General features: G+C 43.3%; 1 protein-coding gene across 2 annotated transcripts in view; it reads left to right on the plus strand.

Annotated features, from left to right (window-relative positions):
* Window positions 1–17,391, plus strand: part of oca2 (oculocutaneous albinism II) — a 573,569-nt gene that overhangs the window by 322,675 nt on the left and 233,503 nt on the right. For both annotated transcript variants that reach the window (XM_078544815.1, XM_078544816.1), the window contains one exon: window positions 5,058–5,196. In XM_078544815.1, coding sequence (XP_078400941.1) covers window positions 5,058–5,196 — 139 coding nt within the window. The remainder of the gene's footprint in view (window positions 1–5,057; window positions 5,197–17,391) is intronic.

Genomic DNA, 17,391 nt, shown 5'->3' on the forward strand with positions numbered 1-17,391 from the left:
CCTTAATAGACTGAACTTAATAGTTCAGTCAGTGCAGCAATTCCTGGGATGTAGCTATTCCTTATCTTTTTGAGCAATGAAGATTTAATTGAATAAAAAAAAATCGAGGATACAAGTCACTGAGGTGTCCTAATGCTCTTAGCTGTATTATTGTTTGTGTTAAAGTTTTTCTAGAAATATTGCAAATGAAGAGAATATCAGTGGGCAGAGAGACAAATGACATGAACGTGAGATGAGAAAATGTATTGGGGCAGGTCAACACTTTCACTTTGCTCTCTATCCAAGTCATGCATATTTTGGAAAACTAAGGAATTGAGCAAGATGGTGAGGAGGTGGGTTGATCAAATTGGGGTCAATGGAGAAAAGACAAGCCTGTTTTCCAATCCTAAAAAAAAAAACCCCATGTTCTTATATGTCTGAGAAAGAGCTGTGGGGCTTAAATTGCGAGATTGGGGAGAGGTGAGGAGGTCGGAGGAGGGTAGAAGTTTTTCAGTCATGACGCTCTAGCCATGGTGGGAGCAGGCTTGATGGACCAGCTGGTCTTTTCCTGCTGTGTGTGATAGACATGGTTTCAATGAAAGAGGAGAGGACAAAATATTGCCTGATTATTCATGCTCAGTTATTCATACGGCATTCAACCAGTTACCAAAACCATCTGCATTTGTGAACTATCACACATGCTCCTAGGATTTGGATGTTGCTTTTACCACCAAAAACTTGGTGCAACATTAAGCTGTGCAAGCAAGAAGATTGCACTTGTGATTCCCGGAATGTAATAAAGTAGCTAACCTCAGCAGTTTGGGCTATGTAAATGGTCATGTTCCTCTGCTGTCGGGAGCAGGAACGATAGATAATCACAAATGACCAGAATGTCCCCACTTGTGTGGGCGACCAAAAGGTCAATACACCAGGACAAGGATTCATGGATTTTGGCGGTGATATATTAACATGGAAGCAGGATTGGTTAATGGACAGGAAGCAGAGAGCAGGGATAAATGGGGTATTTTCAGGTTGGCAGGCTGTGACTAGTAGAGCCCTGCAAGAATTATTATTGGGACCGCAGCCATTTACTAAGCTAAAGTAATGAGCTAATGTAACGTATCCACGTTTGTTGACGAATATTTTTTAAAAGGCCTGAAACTTGTAAATGTTGGTGCTCAGAGAGACTTGGGTCTGTTGGAAACCATAAATATAAGATAGTCACCAATAAATCCAACAGGAAGCTCAGGAGAAACATTCTAGCCAGAGAAAAGTTTGAATACGGAACTCGTTTCCACAGGGAGTAGTTAAGGTGAAAAGCATAGATGGATTTAATGAGAAGCTAGGTAAGCACATGAGGGAGAAAGGAATAGGGTTAGATGAAGAGGGATGGGAGGAGGCTTGTGTGAAACAATGACACTGGCATTAAACCAACTGAGTTAAATAGTTGTTTCTGTGCTGGCCATTCCATGCAATAGTAAAGGAGCAAGTGCAACATTTTACCTTTTTCCACAGCTGCCAGAGGTATAGGAATTCAGAGTTTCTAAATGTTTTTTATTGTTAATTAAGCATGTATATAAATTATAAGTATGGTTGCTAATTTGTTGGGAAATAGCCCAATTGGAAAATGGCACAGACAGCTATTATGAAAAGGTTATGGGGATTGTTTGTAAAAGTCATGAGATGAAAAGACAATTCATCTGAAAACAGAAGCTTCACTTAGATCTTTCGTTCTTCCTGATTGCAGCAAATAAAGTTAACACTTTGTAAATGCATGAAAATACTGAATAAGTCCCACGATAGTTGGCAAAATTAGGTTTCTATCTTGGTACTACTCATTTGCTTCTTTAAACAACAGTTACTTTCTATAGTTGAGTGTGCATCCTCAACGATCTGAAACTTCACCTTGACAATGCAGTGCTTGGGCAACCATTGCCCAGCTACATTTCAATTTCTCTTTCGCTTTCTCAATTCTGTTTCCCTTCTCATGTTTGACCAGGCATCAATTAAAACTCGCTCTCTTTCCTCAGCAATTGTTTACAGCTCTGACTTATTTCATATGGATTCCAGCTTAAATTTGTGCTGCGGATCGTCTTTTGATCTCGGCGATATCTCTGTGATATTCAGCATCGCTCTTATGATAAATTTCCCATTGGATAGTTTGGAAAATGTCATCACATCTCACATCAAAGAAGACAGATAATACTAGCCATGCAAGACATTTTTTGTAACAGGATCAACTATTAAGATGATGTATTAATAAATAGGACTATATACAAAAGCAAACAGTGTAGGTAAGAAATTAATCGGTATAATAAAGCAATAAAGACAAGAGACAGTGTCCAAAGTGTTTATCAAAGCCAATCCCTTTGGACTCTTGTAGAAGCTGAGATAAAGCGCATCTCAGCCAGAAATTTGAAAGGAAAAAGATGAATAGGCTTCTCTTGAAAAGAGAAATGTTCTGAACCCCGTAGAGATTGATAACTTTAAACAAGGGATTTGAATTCCCAGTGACCAACATAAGGGAACAAAATTTCAGGTTTTAAGGCTTCTAATGTAACTAACAAACTGAAAGTAACATCAATTAAATGTTACTTAGTAGGTAACTACAACTCTAAATTACAGAAAAGGTATCCCCTCTTTAACTTTCTAACACAACCGAAAACTCCACAACACAGTTATACCTTCCGTCCCGCTCTCTGCAGAATAACAGTTCCACAAGAAGCAGTCCAGCATCATTCCCAGCTTCCAATGGATTCACATCTCCCCATTTCGCTGAATAGTAATGTTGAGTGACCGTCAAAAGGCGCTTCCCCCAGTTTTCAGAGAAGCCCTGAACCGATTGTCTTAGAATCAGGTTGCCACGGGATCTGTTGATTTGACCAGAGTCCATCCTCTCTCTCGCATCCTGCTTCAGTAGCTCGCAGAAAACCCGCAGGCTTATTCTCTCTGCTGACTGCACAAGCTGTAGTCCTCTGTCTCTCTCTGTGAGACCTCTCCTTCTCCCTCACTCTCCTTTTTCTGTTCAAAGCTTTGGAGACTGGAAATTTACACGTGTGAACATCTTGCACCTTCTTCCCAGTAAGTCAACCTATACGTCCCCCCTCCTCCTCCCCGCCCATCCCCAATACAACCAAGCCACCCAGGCTTGTTGTAGGGCAAAATTTGAAGCAGGTCACATGATTCCCCCAATCATTCCTTTACCTGGATAGTTTAAAATAAAGAGCAATGTTATGAAACCTCACATTCATAACAGAAGACTGATGGGTGCCCTAAGAGAGGTCTTTAAAATTATTAAAGGTTTTAATAAAAGTAGACTTGGAGACAACGGGTGGATTTTACAGCCATTCTGTAGTCACAGCAGCATTAGAATCAAGCAGTGGCCACTCCTGGCATTACAACCAGTCTCCAAGAAAGAAGCATCAGGGACCTCTGACTTCAGGTAAGTCTGGGGATTCTGGATGGGCCCTGCCTCACAGACCAGATCAAGAGTGGTGGGGGGGAAGCCGTGTTTTAGAGGTCGGGGGTGGTGGGGGGGGTAGGGAATGCTTAAAGGGGGTGTATGATCTTTTGAGGTGGTGCTTCCAATGGGCACAGGCAACCTCCCAAAGGAGGTACTGCCCTTCCTGCCTGACAGCAGCCTGCACAGTGAAAGCTGTAATATAATATAACAGTGTAAGTGCAATGAGGCCCTTAAGTGGCCGTTAATTGGAAGAAAGATCATGAATGTACAGCATTTAAACTTGGGAAATGTGACATTTTCACTGATAATAGATGGCAGATGTACACTTAAAGCATCCTGAAAATAATTGGTTTTTCTGATCCAATGTGTGCAGCCTTCTTCATACAACCCATTTTGATGAGTTTACAGGAAACATTCATTTTTTTTATTCGTTCACGTGATGTGGGTCTCACTGGCAAGGCCAGTATTTATTGACCATCCCTAATTACCCTAATAAATGGAGGGCAGATTGAGAAAGTGGTTAAAAAGTCATTCACGATCCTGGGCTTTGTAAAGAGGCAATGGAGTACAAAAGCCAGGAAGTAATGAGGAACCTTTATAAAGCATTGAATCGGCCTCAACTGGTGTATTGTGTCCAATTCTGAGCACCACACTTTGGGACAGATTTGAAGACTTTAGACAGAGTGCAGAAAAGGTTTACAAAATGGCTCCAGGGATGAGGGACCTGGTTCGAAAATCTGGGGTTGTTCTCCTTAGAGAAGAGTAGGTTGAGGGAAGCTCCAATAGAGGTGTTCAAACTCATGAGCAGTCTGGACAGATTAGATATGGAGAAACTGTTCCCATCGTCCTAAGTGTCGAGAACCATTGAGCACTGATTGAAGGTGATTGGCTAAAGAAACGATGGCAACATGAGGAAAATCTTTTTTTACACAGTGAATGCTTAGCATCTGTAATGTGTTGCCTGAGTGTGGGGGAGGCAGATTTAATATTGGCTTTCAAAAGAGAATTGGATAAGCACCTGAAGAGAAAAAAATGCAGGGCTATGGGGTAAAGGCAGGAAGTGGGATTAGCTGAGTTGCTCTTGTAGCGAGCTGGCACAGACGCAGCAGGCCGAATGGCTTCCTCCTGTGCTGTAACCATTCTATGATTGCACGATTCTATGATTTCCTCTGGTGTACTGTCTGATCTTGGCCACCAGATCTGCGTGCTTATGCAGATACTGGAATTGAATAGATAGAACTGGGACTTGGTGCCTCCAGGGAAAGGATAGTCAGTTGAATCACTCTGCAGGCTCACGTATAAAGAATGGTCAGATGGTTGGGGTACTGGTTGGCTGAGGCTTATACAATTCTGACCTGGTAACAATCAGTGTCTTCAGGTGAGAAGGTGGCAATTTGCTACAGTAAACATTGAAAACTCTTGACCTAATCGTCAATTATCCATTTGATTGCCATCTCTATTGGATCCTAGCTTGTGCAATTCTGAAATCTCTGGAGCCAACAGTTGTTTTTTCTAACTTTTTTAGGGGGGCGGTGGTGAGTTTGGGTTGGGGCGGTGTTTCCAAAGGCAGCTTAATTTAGACTCAAGTTCCCTGATGATATTGTGTCTCCTGCAGGTTATGTGAAGTGCTCAATCTGGACCCCAGGCATGTCCTGATTGCGGAAGTTGTCTTCACGAACATTGGCGGAGCAGCCACAGCAGTTGGGGATCCACCAAATGTCATCATTGTCTCCAATCAGGCACTACAAAATAAAGTAATACAATGCTTTTCAACTTTATTAATGTGGATGATGAATAATTTGCTATGACATGACTTGCAAAATATGCTGTGTTTCAAGGAAAAAATTTTAATTATTTAGCCACTGTCATGCTGGAACTAATGTAAGAACCTGTGGATTCCAAGAATATAGAGCGTAAATTAATTTTTCACTCACTTATTGTATCAGTGTTCACCCTATGTAAGTTTTAACCCAAAAGTATCAACAGGTATTTAACTAACCACACAAACGGACAATTTATTCCTCTCCCCTGAATTAACGGCCAATTTTTTGCATCATTTGTACCTTGTGATGATCATTGATTCAGTTACTTAAATTTAAGGGATACTTCCTTATCTTGTCTGCAATTTTTAAAATGGTGGACCTACTAACATTCTGGTGGAATCTTTCATCCAATGGAGCATTTGCTCCAAACATTCATCTACTTTCACCTATCTTCTTGCTGTTCATTTTCAGTATTTAGTGTTTTCCTTTCAGACTTCAGTTTTCTTTTTGCCATTTTTTTTATAGTTTATCATGGTTAAGAGAATATATATATATATATATATATGGCAGCCTAACCTTCTCAAACAGCCAAGAATAGGTCACTTTAAGAGTGTTCTTCATAACGTGTGTCGAGTGAGTCTACAAGGTCACGTACAAATCTTCAGCATTGAGAACATTTTTATTTTAGTTGTATTTTCATGTTTAGTTTCCTTTTTTTTTTAAAGAAGATTTGTTCTGCCCAACGTTTATTTTGTTTCTGCAGATCTTGCCAAACACTCCATTTGGTCACTATGGTCCACTATGTTTCAGAATCCACATTTATAATATTCAAACATTATATTGAGCACAGCAATATAATGCTTTGAATTTGGATTTCCGGGAGCTTGTTGTGCAGCTCTGTATTTGGTGTGTGTTTTATCCTGCTCTACACTTGTAGTGTTGCTGTAAAAGAGTTTTCCTTTGAACTGATGTTTAAGGAGTTGTAATTTAAATCCGGAGTCAAGGGGCCACTGTTTAGGAACTTTGCTTTTGAATGAGTTAAAACTCACCCAAGGTCTAATTTTACTTACTCCAGAATCAGGTTGGACCCTGATCCTGAGTTTAGCATTGCTGTGTATTAGACCTTTAAAGAGATGAATCCATTCATATAAAATTCCTCTAGTATTTTACTGAAAATGTTAAAATAAACAGAGTAACCCCTTCTATTAAAATAAGAAACAGGAAGATTTGTATTTATATACCACTTTTCACAACCACCAGATATCTCAAAGCACATTGCAGCTAATGAAGTGCTTTTTGAAGTGTAGTCACTGTTTTAATATAGGAAATGCAGCAGCCAATTTGTGCACAGCAAGCTCCCACAAATAAACATATAATAATGGCCAGATAATCTGTTCTCTTTTGTGATTTTGACTGAGGGGCAAATATTGACCAGAACACCAGGGTTAACTCCGCTGCTCTTCAAAATAATGCCATGGGACCTTCAACCACCCAAGCCGGTGGTTTACTGTCTCATCCAACTCCAACTGGAGCCTTAACCTTGATTTTTGTGTTCAAGCTCTGGAGTGGGGACTTGAACTTGGCACCTGGAGATTCAAAGACAAGAGCACTACCAACTGAGCCACAGATGACACAAACCTAAAGCTTGTTCATATGAACACCTTTAAGTGTTCCTTAATAACGCGATGCAAAATGGATTTTTGCCTGTGTTGAATTTTTAACTAGTATGCTCTGTTTCTAGAAAGGACATGTTGAATGATAAAAAGCTTACAGTCAGAAGCGGTATTTTTCAAAACAGTCATGACCTTAGATACCAGGCAGTCTTGTTGTGGTAGATTTCACAAGGTCCAAAGTGTTACGACAGGCATATTGAGGCGAATTTTCTTCTGTCACCCGACCTGAAAGTGGGGGGGGAGTCATGAAAGAGGCGAGGGTAAATTTGAGTGATGGTGTTTACCACTGCCTTGATTGGGATTTCCCTCCCTCTCTCAGTAAATTGTGGTAAAAACACTGGCCTGAATTTTTGCGCAGACGGAGAGGAGGCTTCCCCTAACGAATAGAATGTGCAACTTGTTTGAATGCACAGAGCAATTGTATTCAACAGCAGGCTTGCTTGCCATCTTTCAGTGTTTGGTTTTCCACTTAATGTTCATGAGAAGTTTAAGGGTTACTTATTGTCTGTGGTCCACTTTGAAGGACAGTTTGGTTCCAGGAGTCCCCATTAATGGGATTGTATTGACTTTTTGTGCTTAGTCCAAGTTAGTTTCATAGGAATATAGGAACATAGGAGCAGGAGTAGGCCATTCGGCCCCTCGAGCCTGCTCCACCATTTAACTAGATCATGGATGATCTTCTACTTCAGCACCATCTTCCCACACTATCTCACTGTATCCCTTACCCTCACTGGTACCTAGAAATGTATCGACCTCTGCTTTGAACACACTCAATGACTGAACCTCCACAACCCTCTAGGGTAGAGAATTCTAAACATTTACCATGCTCTGACTGAAGCAATTCCTCCTCATTTCGGTCTTAAGTGGCCTACCTCTTATTCTGAGACTGTGGCCCCTTGTTCTAGACCCCCAAACTAGGGGAAGCATCTTTTGTGCATCTACTCTGTCGAGCCCTGTAAGAATTTTGTACACTTCAATGAGATCGCCTCTGATTGTTCTAAACTCTAGAAAATACAGGCCCAGTCTCCTCAATCTTTTCTCATAGGACAATCCTGCCATCCCCGGGATTAGTCTGGTGGGCCCTTGTTGCACTCCCTCTATGGCCAGTACGTTCTTCCTTAGGTAAGGAGAGCAAAACTGCACACCAGGTGCGATCTCACCAAGGCTCTATACAACTGCAGTAAGACTTCCTTACTCCTGTACTCAAATCCCCCTGTAATAAAGGCTAACATAATATTTGCTCTCCTAATTGCTTGTTGCATCTGCATGTTAGCTTTTAGTGACTTCTGAGTAAGTGACTTATGAACTCATAATTCTAATCAGCAACAAAATTCTGTTTTTGGTCATTTTGGCCAGGAGAGAGGCTAGCTCAGTTTTAAACTGTGACGTGTGTTAACAACATAAGAAGAAAAGGACATGCATTTGTATAATGCTTGTCACATCCTCATGATTTCCCAAAGCATTTCGAAGCCAGTGAATTATTTTTTTAAGTGTTGTTACTGTTGGTCTGTTGGCAAATGCAGCAACCAAAATTTCACCCAGCAATCGTGCTTTGCCCTGGATGGTGTCAAATTTCTTGAGTGTTTTTTTGAGCTGCACTCACCCAGGCAAACGGAGAGCATTTCACCACACTCCTGTCTTGAGCCTTGTAGATGGTGGACAGGATTTGGGGAGTCAGGAGGTGAGTTACTCCTCATAGAATTCCCTGACCTGCTCGTGTAACCATAGTATTTATATGGCTGGTCCAGTTCTTTCTCTGGTCAATGGGGAGCCCCCAGGGTGTTGAAGGTGGGGGGTTGGATTCAGCGATGGTAATGCTATTGAATGTCAAGGACGGATGGTTAGATTCTCTTTTGTAGGAGATGGTCATTGTCTGGCCCTTGTGTGGCACTTTCCACTTATTAGCCCAAGTCCATCCACTACCAACTCCATGAGAGTACTTGCAGATCTGACCGTAATGCAGTATCTGATGACTGATGTCTCAGCTTTCCTTGCAGCGCAAGTAGAAAACACCCAATGATTGAGTGCAAACACAGACTGACATCATGTAGTCTCAGCTTATTGCCATGCAAGCCCAGCTTGCTGCCATGGCTCAGACTTCTGCCACCTTGGCAGCAGGTATCAGTGCTCAAAGGAGATTGCAGGGTATCACATTGCAGTACAGCAAACTACCCTGCAGAAGAATACTGGGATTGCCGAGGTGCCACTCTGATGGATTGGCAGTGGCATGGTGGAGCACGAGCTGTTGTCCTTTCCCAGGATGATAGCATTCATCCTCCCACCCCAACTGTCTGTCAGTGCCCTTGCTGTTGACTGTTGCTGCTCCGTCTAGACGGCTGCTGCTCATGCTGAGACAGTGCAGTTCAAAGCTGGGCCATCTAAACGCAGCACTGGAGGGTGTCCTGCAAGTCCATCTGAAGTCGGCCCCACTCCACCCTACTCAAACTCATGTTTCAGGCAAACTACAGCCACTGGGATAGCACTGCATAGGAGTATGAGGTCAGGTGAAAGCACTTGGCAGACAGGCACTAAGGGAATGTACAAGAGTGATTAGTTGACTTTTGTATGGAATATTGGATGGTTTGTTTGGTAAAGTTGATTTGGAATGGTGGTTTTTTGGTTGCTTTTATTTCAGCATTGTGACCAAAAGGATGCATGACGGCCAGTGATAAAGGAAGGTAAAGTGTGCGACTGTTGTAGAATGGGGATTTTGGGTTGTATTCAGTGGAACCATAATCCAGTGAGGTGCAAATGGACAGCCTGCCTGGAAATATATTGGTTGCCTTCTGCCTTTATCTTGCTCCTCCTTTTCCTCTTCCTCCTCCTCCTCTTCCTGTTCCTCCTCCATGCCTGCTTCCCTCTGGTCAGAGAGAAGACAATGAGCTCTGCTCTCCTTGCATAAAAAGTGTCAATCGCATTCCTTGTGGGAATGTGGACCACAAACTAGGAGATGTTGCCTGCTCCAGCCTGGAAGGATCACAAAACAAAGAAATGCAGGGCCATGGTCACTTTCACAGCCAGTGGCCGAGGTATTCTTGCAGGTTTCTGTGAAAATTTCATTTGTAAAATGGAGTCAATTGCACCTGGCTTAGGTTGTGGAAGAGAATTATTCCTGGGAGATGCTGGTTGATTAAGTCCCCCTGCTGAAAGCCCCCCTTCCTGTTCTCCTCAGCCTCCCTCTGCGAGTATTTGTTTCTACTCTGTGTTGCATCTGTTCCATCTCCCTTTCAAGGAGGCTGGTAACTACATCACCCATGACTGGGATCAAGTTGTCTGATCAAAGCCCTTGAAGTCAAAACTAAAGCCTTCTCTATGTGCAGCAACACTCCATTCAGCAATTTTAATCAACTGCAAACACCAAACTCTTCTACAAACTCACACAGAGTCAGAAGAAATTAATCAACAACGATCCTAAGAGTGATCAATGTTCCCTTTAAACAGCACTGCTGGGAGGCCCTCCCTGCTGCTCGATGTACGCTCAGCTGTCCATGTTTATGAGAGGGTGTTAGCTGGAGTAGCGGGTATGAAAATGGCAGTGCTGGTGTCAAATCAGTATTACACAGTGACTCTGATCACAATCTGCCTGCTCGGGTGCACAAGCCTAACGCCTGTGCTATTGACCACCCAAAATGATAGATTGCGTGAGTCATGGTGTAAGGGTGTGCAGGTGCCACAGATGGTATTTTGGAGCCAAAATGGCACCTGTCAGCTCAAATTACAGGCAATACTGAGCTGAATTTTGTTCACTGATAAATGAAGCTATCTGTTAATTTACAAATGCGTCTTCATTTCTTAAGAGTATATATCCAGTCTGCTTTTCTGGGGGTTGGTCGGGCAGTGGGGGGAGGGTCAGAATCACATGATGGCACATGATACATTCCAGCAACTGGTGTACAGTGCAATTTTCCTTTTGTGATCCCTGTGCAATCTATTAATTTCCTCAATATTGGGCAGAACAAATGATGCACTCCAGATTATAGGGAATTAGGAGGACACTTACAGGAATGGCTGATAATGCTGAACACAGGTCAATAACTCGCATTAAACCCCAAAGATTTGACAATTATTAATAAGAAGCCTGGATTTAAGACCAGCTAAGAATTACTAAGAATCACTGCAATGTTTGGCCCACAGTGGTGGACAACAGCGATTTCAGATAACCGTCATTACCCATGACTGATAGTTTGCTACTGTAGCCTCCAATTCTTGTCAGTACTGTTTCACAAGTGAAAGGGTTAAACTATTTTGTTCTCTTTCCTTTCAGTGCAGCATGGAACCCTAAACAGTTATTGATTGCATATTGTCCAAACTAATTTCTGTTTCATTCATCCATCATGTTAGATTAACCTCTTAGAATCATTAATATTCATTAGAATAACTTTATGACTGGTATGTGGCGAGTTTGCAACTAAGTGACGACTGATCAGTCATTAGCAATGGTAAATTGAACTATGGGGTATGAGAATTGCAGAATTAAACACTCCAATGTTAACATTAATAGTTCTTTTGAAAGGCAATAGTAATTTTTCATCATTATGCATTTATCACAATGTTATTACTTGACTTTAAAAGGGACAAGTTATTTCTTTAACAGAACCATACAAGTACTTGTTTTTCTAAATGAGTCATTTGCTAAATATTTGCTAAATTTGATATCCAGTTGCTAAATATTTACCGTTTTGGTTGCTTTTGTATCGTTCTCCTGCCAGCTCCTGGCAAACAGACTTCATCAAGCTAATGTTAAATAAACTCACTAGATTAATTGTAACTGACACTTAGGATGGCTTGTTTTATACTGGGTCCCTGCCTCCAGCCTATCATGCCCCAGTAAACATGCTGTTTTGGATGGAAGCATGATTACTGATCAGAACAACGGTTGAGAACTGTGGAAAGAAATAGTTGCTGTTATGTGACATGAACTTGTGGTGCAAGCCTTGGAACGCAGCCATCTTGATGTAACTTCTTCCTGATGTCACAAATTCAGCATTTCACATATATGCAGCAATGAAAATGTCATGGGCAGTCTGCACAGTCTACAGATTGAGATTTGTGCAGTAGCTGGGACCTGCTACACAATCTGAATGTTCATATAGTACACAGGGCACGAACCCAAGCAGCTTAAAAATCAGAACATTGATTTATGCATTGACCAGTGAGGAATTAAGACATACAGAATAGAAAGGTTCTACACTTGATCTGTACTGAAGCAGATGATAGATAAAGAAAGGCACTATATAATGCCTTTCATGAACTTTGGTATGCCCAAATTGCTCTACGTCCAATGTAGTGCTTTTGTGGGTAATGGAAGGGGGTAAGGGGGTAGGGTAGGTGAGGGGGTAGGGTAGGGTTGGGTAAGGGGGTAGGATGTATAAGGGGATAGTGTGGGTAAAATAAGTGGGTAAGGGGGTAGGGTGGCAGGAGAGCAGGGTGGCAGGTGGGTGAGGCAGGTAGGGTGGGAGAATGGCAGATGGGTGAGGTGGGTAAGGTGACTGTTGGATGAATGGGTAGGTGGATCTGGGTAGTCAGGTTGAGATAGGGAGTGTTGAGGGTTGGGGGCTAGTCAGGTCTGGTCAGGGTCCAGTCAGGTCAGATCTGGGGGAGTTGGGAGTTCAGGAAGGTTGGTTGAAGGGTCAAGGGGGGAGTTGGGAATGCAGCAAGGAGCACTTAACTGCCAAGCTATTGTTCAAATTCAAACCAGGCAGGTGGACTCTGATTGGCCAAGGCATTGCCATGGTGAATGAACCAGGGAATGGCTGTCCCCCAAGCTTTTGTTTAGCTGAAAAAGGTGTAATACCAGGATATGCTCTTTCTGTCTGCAAAGGACAGGGACCTGAGTGTAAATATATCTGGTTTCTAGAATGTGTAAGTGAGCCATGCTGCGAGCCCAACTGATGATCTTAAAGTGGTTTTCAGTGTAATTCTTAGCACAATCAGGATTGTTTAGCAAGTGTTGTCCAATTGTGGAATAACATCTAACCTTGGATACTATGTTTTGAGTTTTGTAAACATTGGCTGGTTGGATATGATTTTTGAATTTGAACAATAGCTTGTCAGTTAACTGTCTCCTGCTGCATTCTCCATGGCAGTGACTCTGCCAATCAGAGTCCACTTACCAACTAATCAGCACTCTCTTCTCATGCAGTATAAATTGCTGTTCCTTTTATTATTGGTAATCTTGTGACCTGTCCTGATGAGTGCAAGATGAAAAGCTTAGACAGTGCCCTGAATTTTTCAGATGGCGTGCGGGGGTGGGCCTGACATGCCGGCGCATAAAATGATGCACGATGATGTCGGCCGTGCGTCCTGACATCATTGCGCAGTCTCGCGATGTTTCGTTTGGCGGGCACGGGCCGGAGTTGGCTGCGCGCCCGCCGGCATTTAAACGGCCTATTAAGGAAGTCATTAATGTAATTGTTAACGCTGCCCGTCCAACGTTAATGTTGGCGGGCAGGCGAAAAGGCCAAGCGGCCGGCTTTCATGTTTTTTAGGAAACCTCATCCACGAGCGGGATGAAGTTTCCTAAAGCTTTTGTTAATTAAATAAAATTTTTTTCTGAAACATCAAAACATGTCCCATCTCATGGGACACAGTCACATGAGGGTACACGTTTAATTTAAATTTTTAATCCATTTAATTAATAATTTCAAAAGCACTTCAATCTCCCTCAAGCAGCTCCGTGCCTCAGGGAGATTGAAGCACTCTTACGCGTGCATGGCCCGAAAGAGCGCTGGCCCTGACTCTCCCTCCTCCCGCCGCCCGCAGTGGTAGCGCTGAGCGCTACCGCTCGTCTAGTACGCTGGGCGGGCCTTCATTGGCTCGCCTGTGTGAAATGATGGTGCAGAGCCAATCGCTGGCGTCCGTCGGCTCTGCGATCGCTCCCCCGAGCCCGCCTGCTGACTGAAAAATTCAGGCCAGTATGTCTCTTTTTTCCTGCAATACTCAGGTTCTGTACTGCCAAATGACTATGAATATATATATTAAAATATACGTAGAAAATTTCTAGTTGTGTAATTGGGTTGCACTGAAAAGCCTCATGAAATTCTTGATGTTCCCGCTATTGTTTTTATTAAATAGATAAAACACATTTTGTTCAAATGGTCATGCTTGAATGCACTATTTCTGTTTAGATGATCTTTACCAGTCCCTTGGTATAAAGTAGAATTAATGGCCCACACAATGTGGAAAGTAACTTACTTCTGATTTATGGGTGAATGTGGGCGAGATGCTATTCAGTAAATTGTGTGTTTATGTTATTTTTATAATAGATGCAATGCTTCATTAGTGTTTAGCCCTTTGTGAGTTTTTTGCAACTTGTAAAGAATACTGGCAGGAGGTTCTATGTTGTTGCACATGGTACATTGTTTTATAATGGCAGGAGTGCTAGACGATGTAAAGCATGTGCTTGGTTGCTGGTCTGTGGCTGTGTTGAATCTGGGATGGCCCATTACGGTCTGATTACTGTAAATGGACAAATGGCCAGAACAATGATTGCTTCAGTGAAGGAAGATTGTAGATTGGTAACTGCTTATAAATGTCAGTGTTAGGGAGGTGGCAACAGACAGGTGAGGCTGGATTTTCAATCTGGGATTGGGAACCCAACCTCCAGATCATTTTTGGGCCCAGAGCTTGCAAGGGTTCAGCCGATGCAATGCTGTTTTGATATGCAAAGGCCCTAATTGGGCTAAGTTCCCATGTGTCTGCTGCCTATGCCCTTCTAGGTGGTAGAGGCAGGTTTGGAAAATGCTGTGGAAGGAAGCTTGGTGGAGGGAGTGAATGTTTAAGCTGGCAGATGGGATGCCAATCCAGCAGACATGGTCATTGACTGGCATAAATGTTACTTGCCACTTAACATGTTGTATGTGGGCAAGGACTGCTTCAGTAACTGAGGTATCTTGAATGGGACTGAACGTTGTGCAATCGTCACTGCTGACTTTATGATGGAGAGAAGGCCTTTGAAGATGGCTGGGCTCTAAAGAACTCCTGCAGCAAAGTCCTGGAGTTGACTGGTCTCCAGCAACCACGACCATCTTCCTTTGTGCTAGGTATGACTCCAACAATGGAGAGTTTTCCCCCTAATTCCTATTGACATCAATTTTGTAAGATCCCTTGATGCCACACTCGGTCAATTGCTGCCTTGATGTCAAGGGCAGTAATTGTCACCCCACCTCTGGAATTCAGCTCCTTTATCCATGTTTGGACCAAGACTATAATGAGACCTGTAGCTGAGTGGTCATGACAGAACCCAAACTGAGCATCAGTGGGCAGACTATTGATGAGTAAATGCCGCTTGATAACACTGCCAATGACGCCTTCTGCCTCTTTGCTGATGATTGCGAGTAGGCAGATGGGGCTGTAATTGGCCACCTTAGGTTTAGGCCACCTTAGGACTGGATTTTACACTCTCTTGCCAGGAGGTTTGAAATGGGGGCACATGAAATCCAGCAAGTGGCGTGCCAGCTGCCTAGCCGCTCGCCTGTCCCTGACTGTCTGAGATTTTCCAGAGGTGAGGGGAGCATGGGAGAAGCATCAGGTGGCCCGCACACCCTTAGACCTATTGAGGCCCTTATGTGGGCAATGAATGGCCACTTAAGGGCCTCATCCCGCTGCAGCTGGTGTTTTACCTGTGGCCAGGGAGAGACCTACAGAGCAACTCCTTGAAAACCCCCCCACATCACCATTAACTCTCCATCCTGGCCCTTTGAACCCAGCCCTCACCCAGACTTACTCGGACTCCCCGGCACATGGGACTCCCTGTAGTCCCAGCAGTGGCCTGCTCCTGTTTGGTGCTTCATGGACGACAGACCATGCTGGCCATCAATTGACCGTCAGCTCTCTAAGTGGGACTTCCTGCTGAGATGGGGCGGAAGGCCTCGCCTTAAAGCTCCCTTTATTAAATTGCTGAAGGGTAAAAATCAGGATCATGGGTGGGCTCCCGCCATTTTTTTTTATTCATTCATGGGATGTGGGTGTCGCTGGTCAGGCCAGCATTTATTGCCTAGTCCTAATTGCCCTTGTTCAGAGGGCATTTAAGAGTCAACCACCTTGCTATGGGTCTGGAGTCACATGTAGGCCAGCATATTCCCTTCTCTAAAGGGCATCAGTGAACCAGATAGGTTTTTACAACAATTGACAATGGTTTCAGGGTTATCATTAGACTTTTAATTCCAGATTTTTATTGAATTCAAATTTCACCATCTGCCATGGTGGGATTCAAATCTGGGTCCCCAGAGAGTTACCCTGGGTCTCTGGAATACTAGCCCAGTGACAATACCACTACACCACCGCCTGCCCTATAATGTTTTAGCTGGACTGGGGCGGAGACCATGGCGTCATGACCATACAGTCATTTACAGCACAGAAGGGGCCATTTGGCCTATTGAGTCCATGCTGGCTTTCCCTGGAGCAATCCGGTCAGTCCCATTCCCCCGCTCAATCCTTATACCCCTTTATTTCCTTCGGGCGCCCATCCAATTTCCTACCACCTTGTAAGCAGTGAGTTCCAGGTCATCACATCCCGCTGTGTAAAAAGGTCCTTCCTCACACCACTCCTGTATCTGTTGCCCAAAACCTTAAATCTGTGTCCCCTTGTCCTTGTAGTATCAGCTAATAGGAGCAGTTTTTCCTCGTCTACCTTATCCAAAGCTATCATAATTCTGTACACGTCTATCAAACCTGCACTCAATCTCCTTTGCTCCAAGGAGAATGACCTCAGCATTTCCAACCTAATCTTGCAACTAACCACTCCCCACACCACCCCAACCCATCCCTGGAACCATTCTGGTAAATCTGCTCTGCTCCCTCTCAAGGACCTTCACTTCTTCCCCACTGGGGTGACCCAAATGGGACACAATACTCAAGTTGTGGCCTAATCAGGGCTTTATATAGGTACAGCAAAACTTCTCAGCTTTTGTACTCAATGCCTCTCTTTATGAAGCATAAGGTCCCGTATTCTTTATAATCACTCAGAATCACAGTATCGTTATGGTGCAGAAGGAAGCCATTCAGCCCATTGCGTCTGCACCGGCTCTCCAAATGAGCATTTTGACTCAGTGCCATTCTCCTGCCTTTTCCCCATAACCCTGCACATTGTTTCCATTTAAATAATCATCTAATGTTCTCTTGAATGCCTCGAATGACCTGCCTCTACCACACTTCCAGGCAGACCCGAACCACTCACCAAACCTGTCCTGCCGCCTTCAAAGGTTGATGCATATACATCCACAGATCCCTCCATGCCACTGAGTCTATATTGCCTCTCCCTATCCCTTCTGCCAAATTGCATCACCTCATACTTGTCTATATTAAATTCCATCTGTCCCTTGTCTGACCATTCTGCTAGCCTATCTATGTCACAGTGCAGGCAATTTGCAACTTCACTGTTTGGCATCATCACACAAACCCTTGTTCATTCATTTGTTACTTCTAGACTTTGACTATTGCAACACATTGCTGCTTTGCCTCCTACCTTCCACATCCATGAACTTTAGTTTAATCGAAGGTTCTGCTACCAATA

This window comes from Cetorhinus maximus, chromosome 7 (assembly GCF_964194155.1).
Source record: "Cetorhinus maximus chromosome 7, sCetMax3.hap1.1, whole genome shotgun sequence".
NCBI classification, from domain to species: Eukaryota; Metazoa; Chordata; class Chondrichthyes; order Lamniformes; family Cetorhinidae; genus Cetorhinus; species Cetorhinus maximus.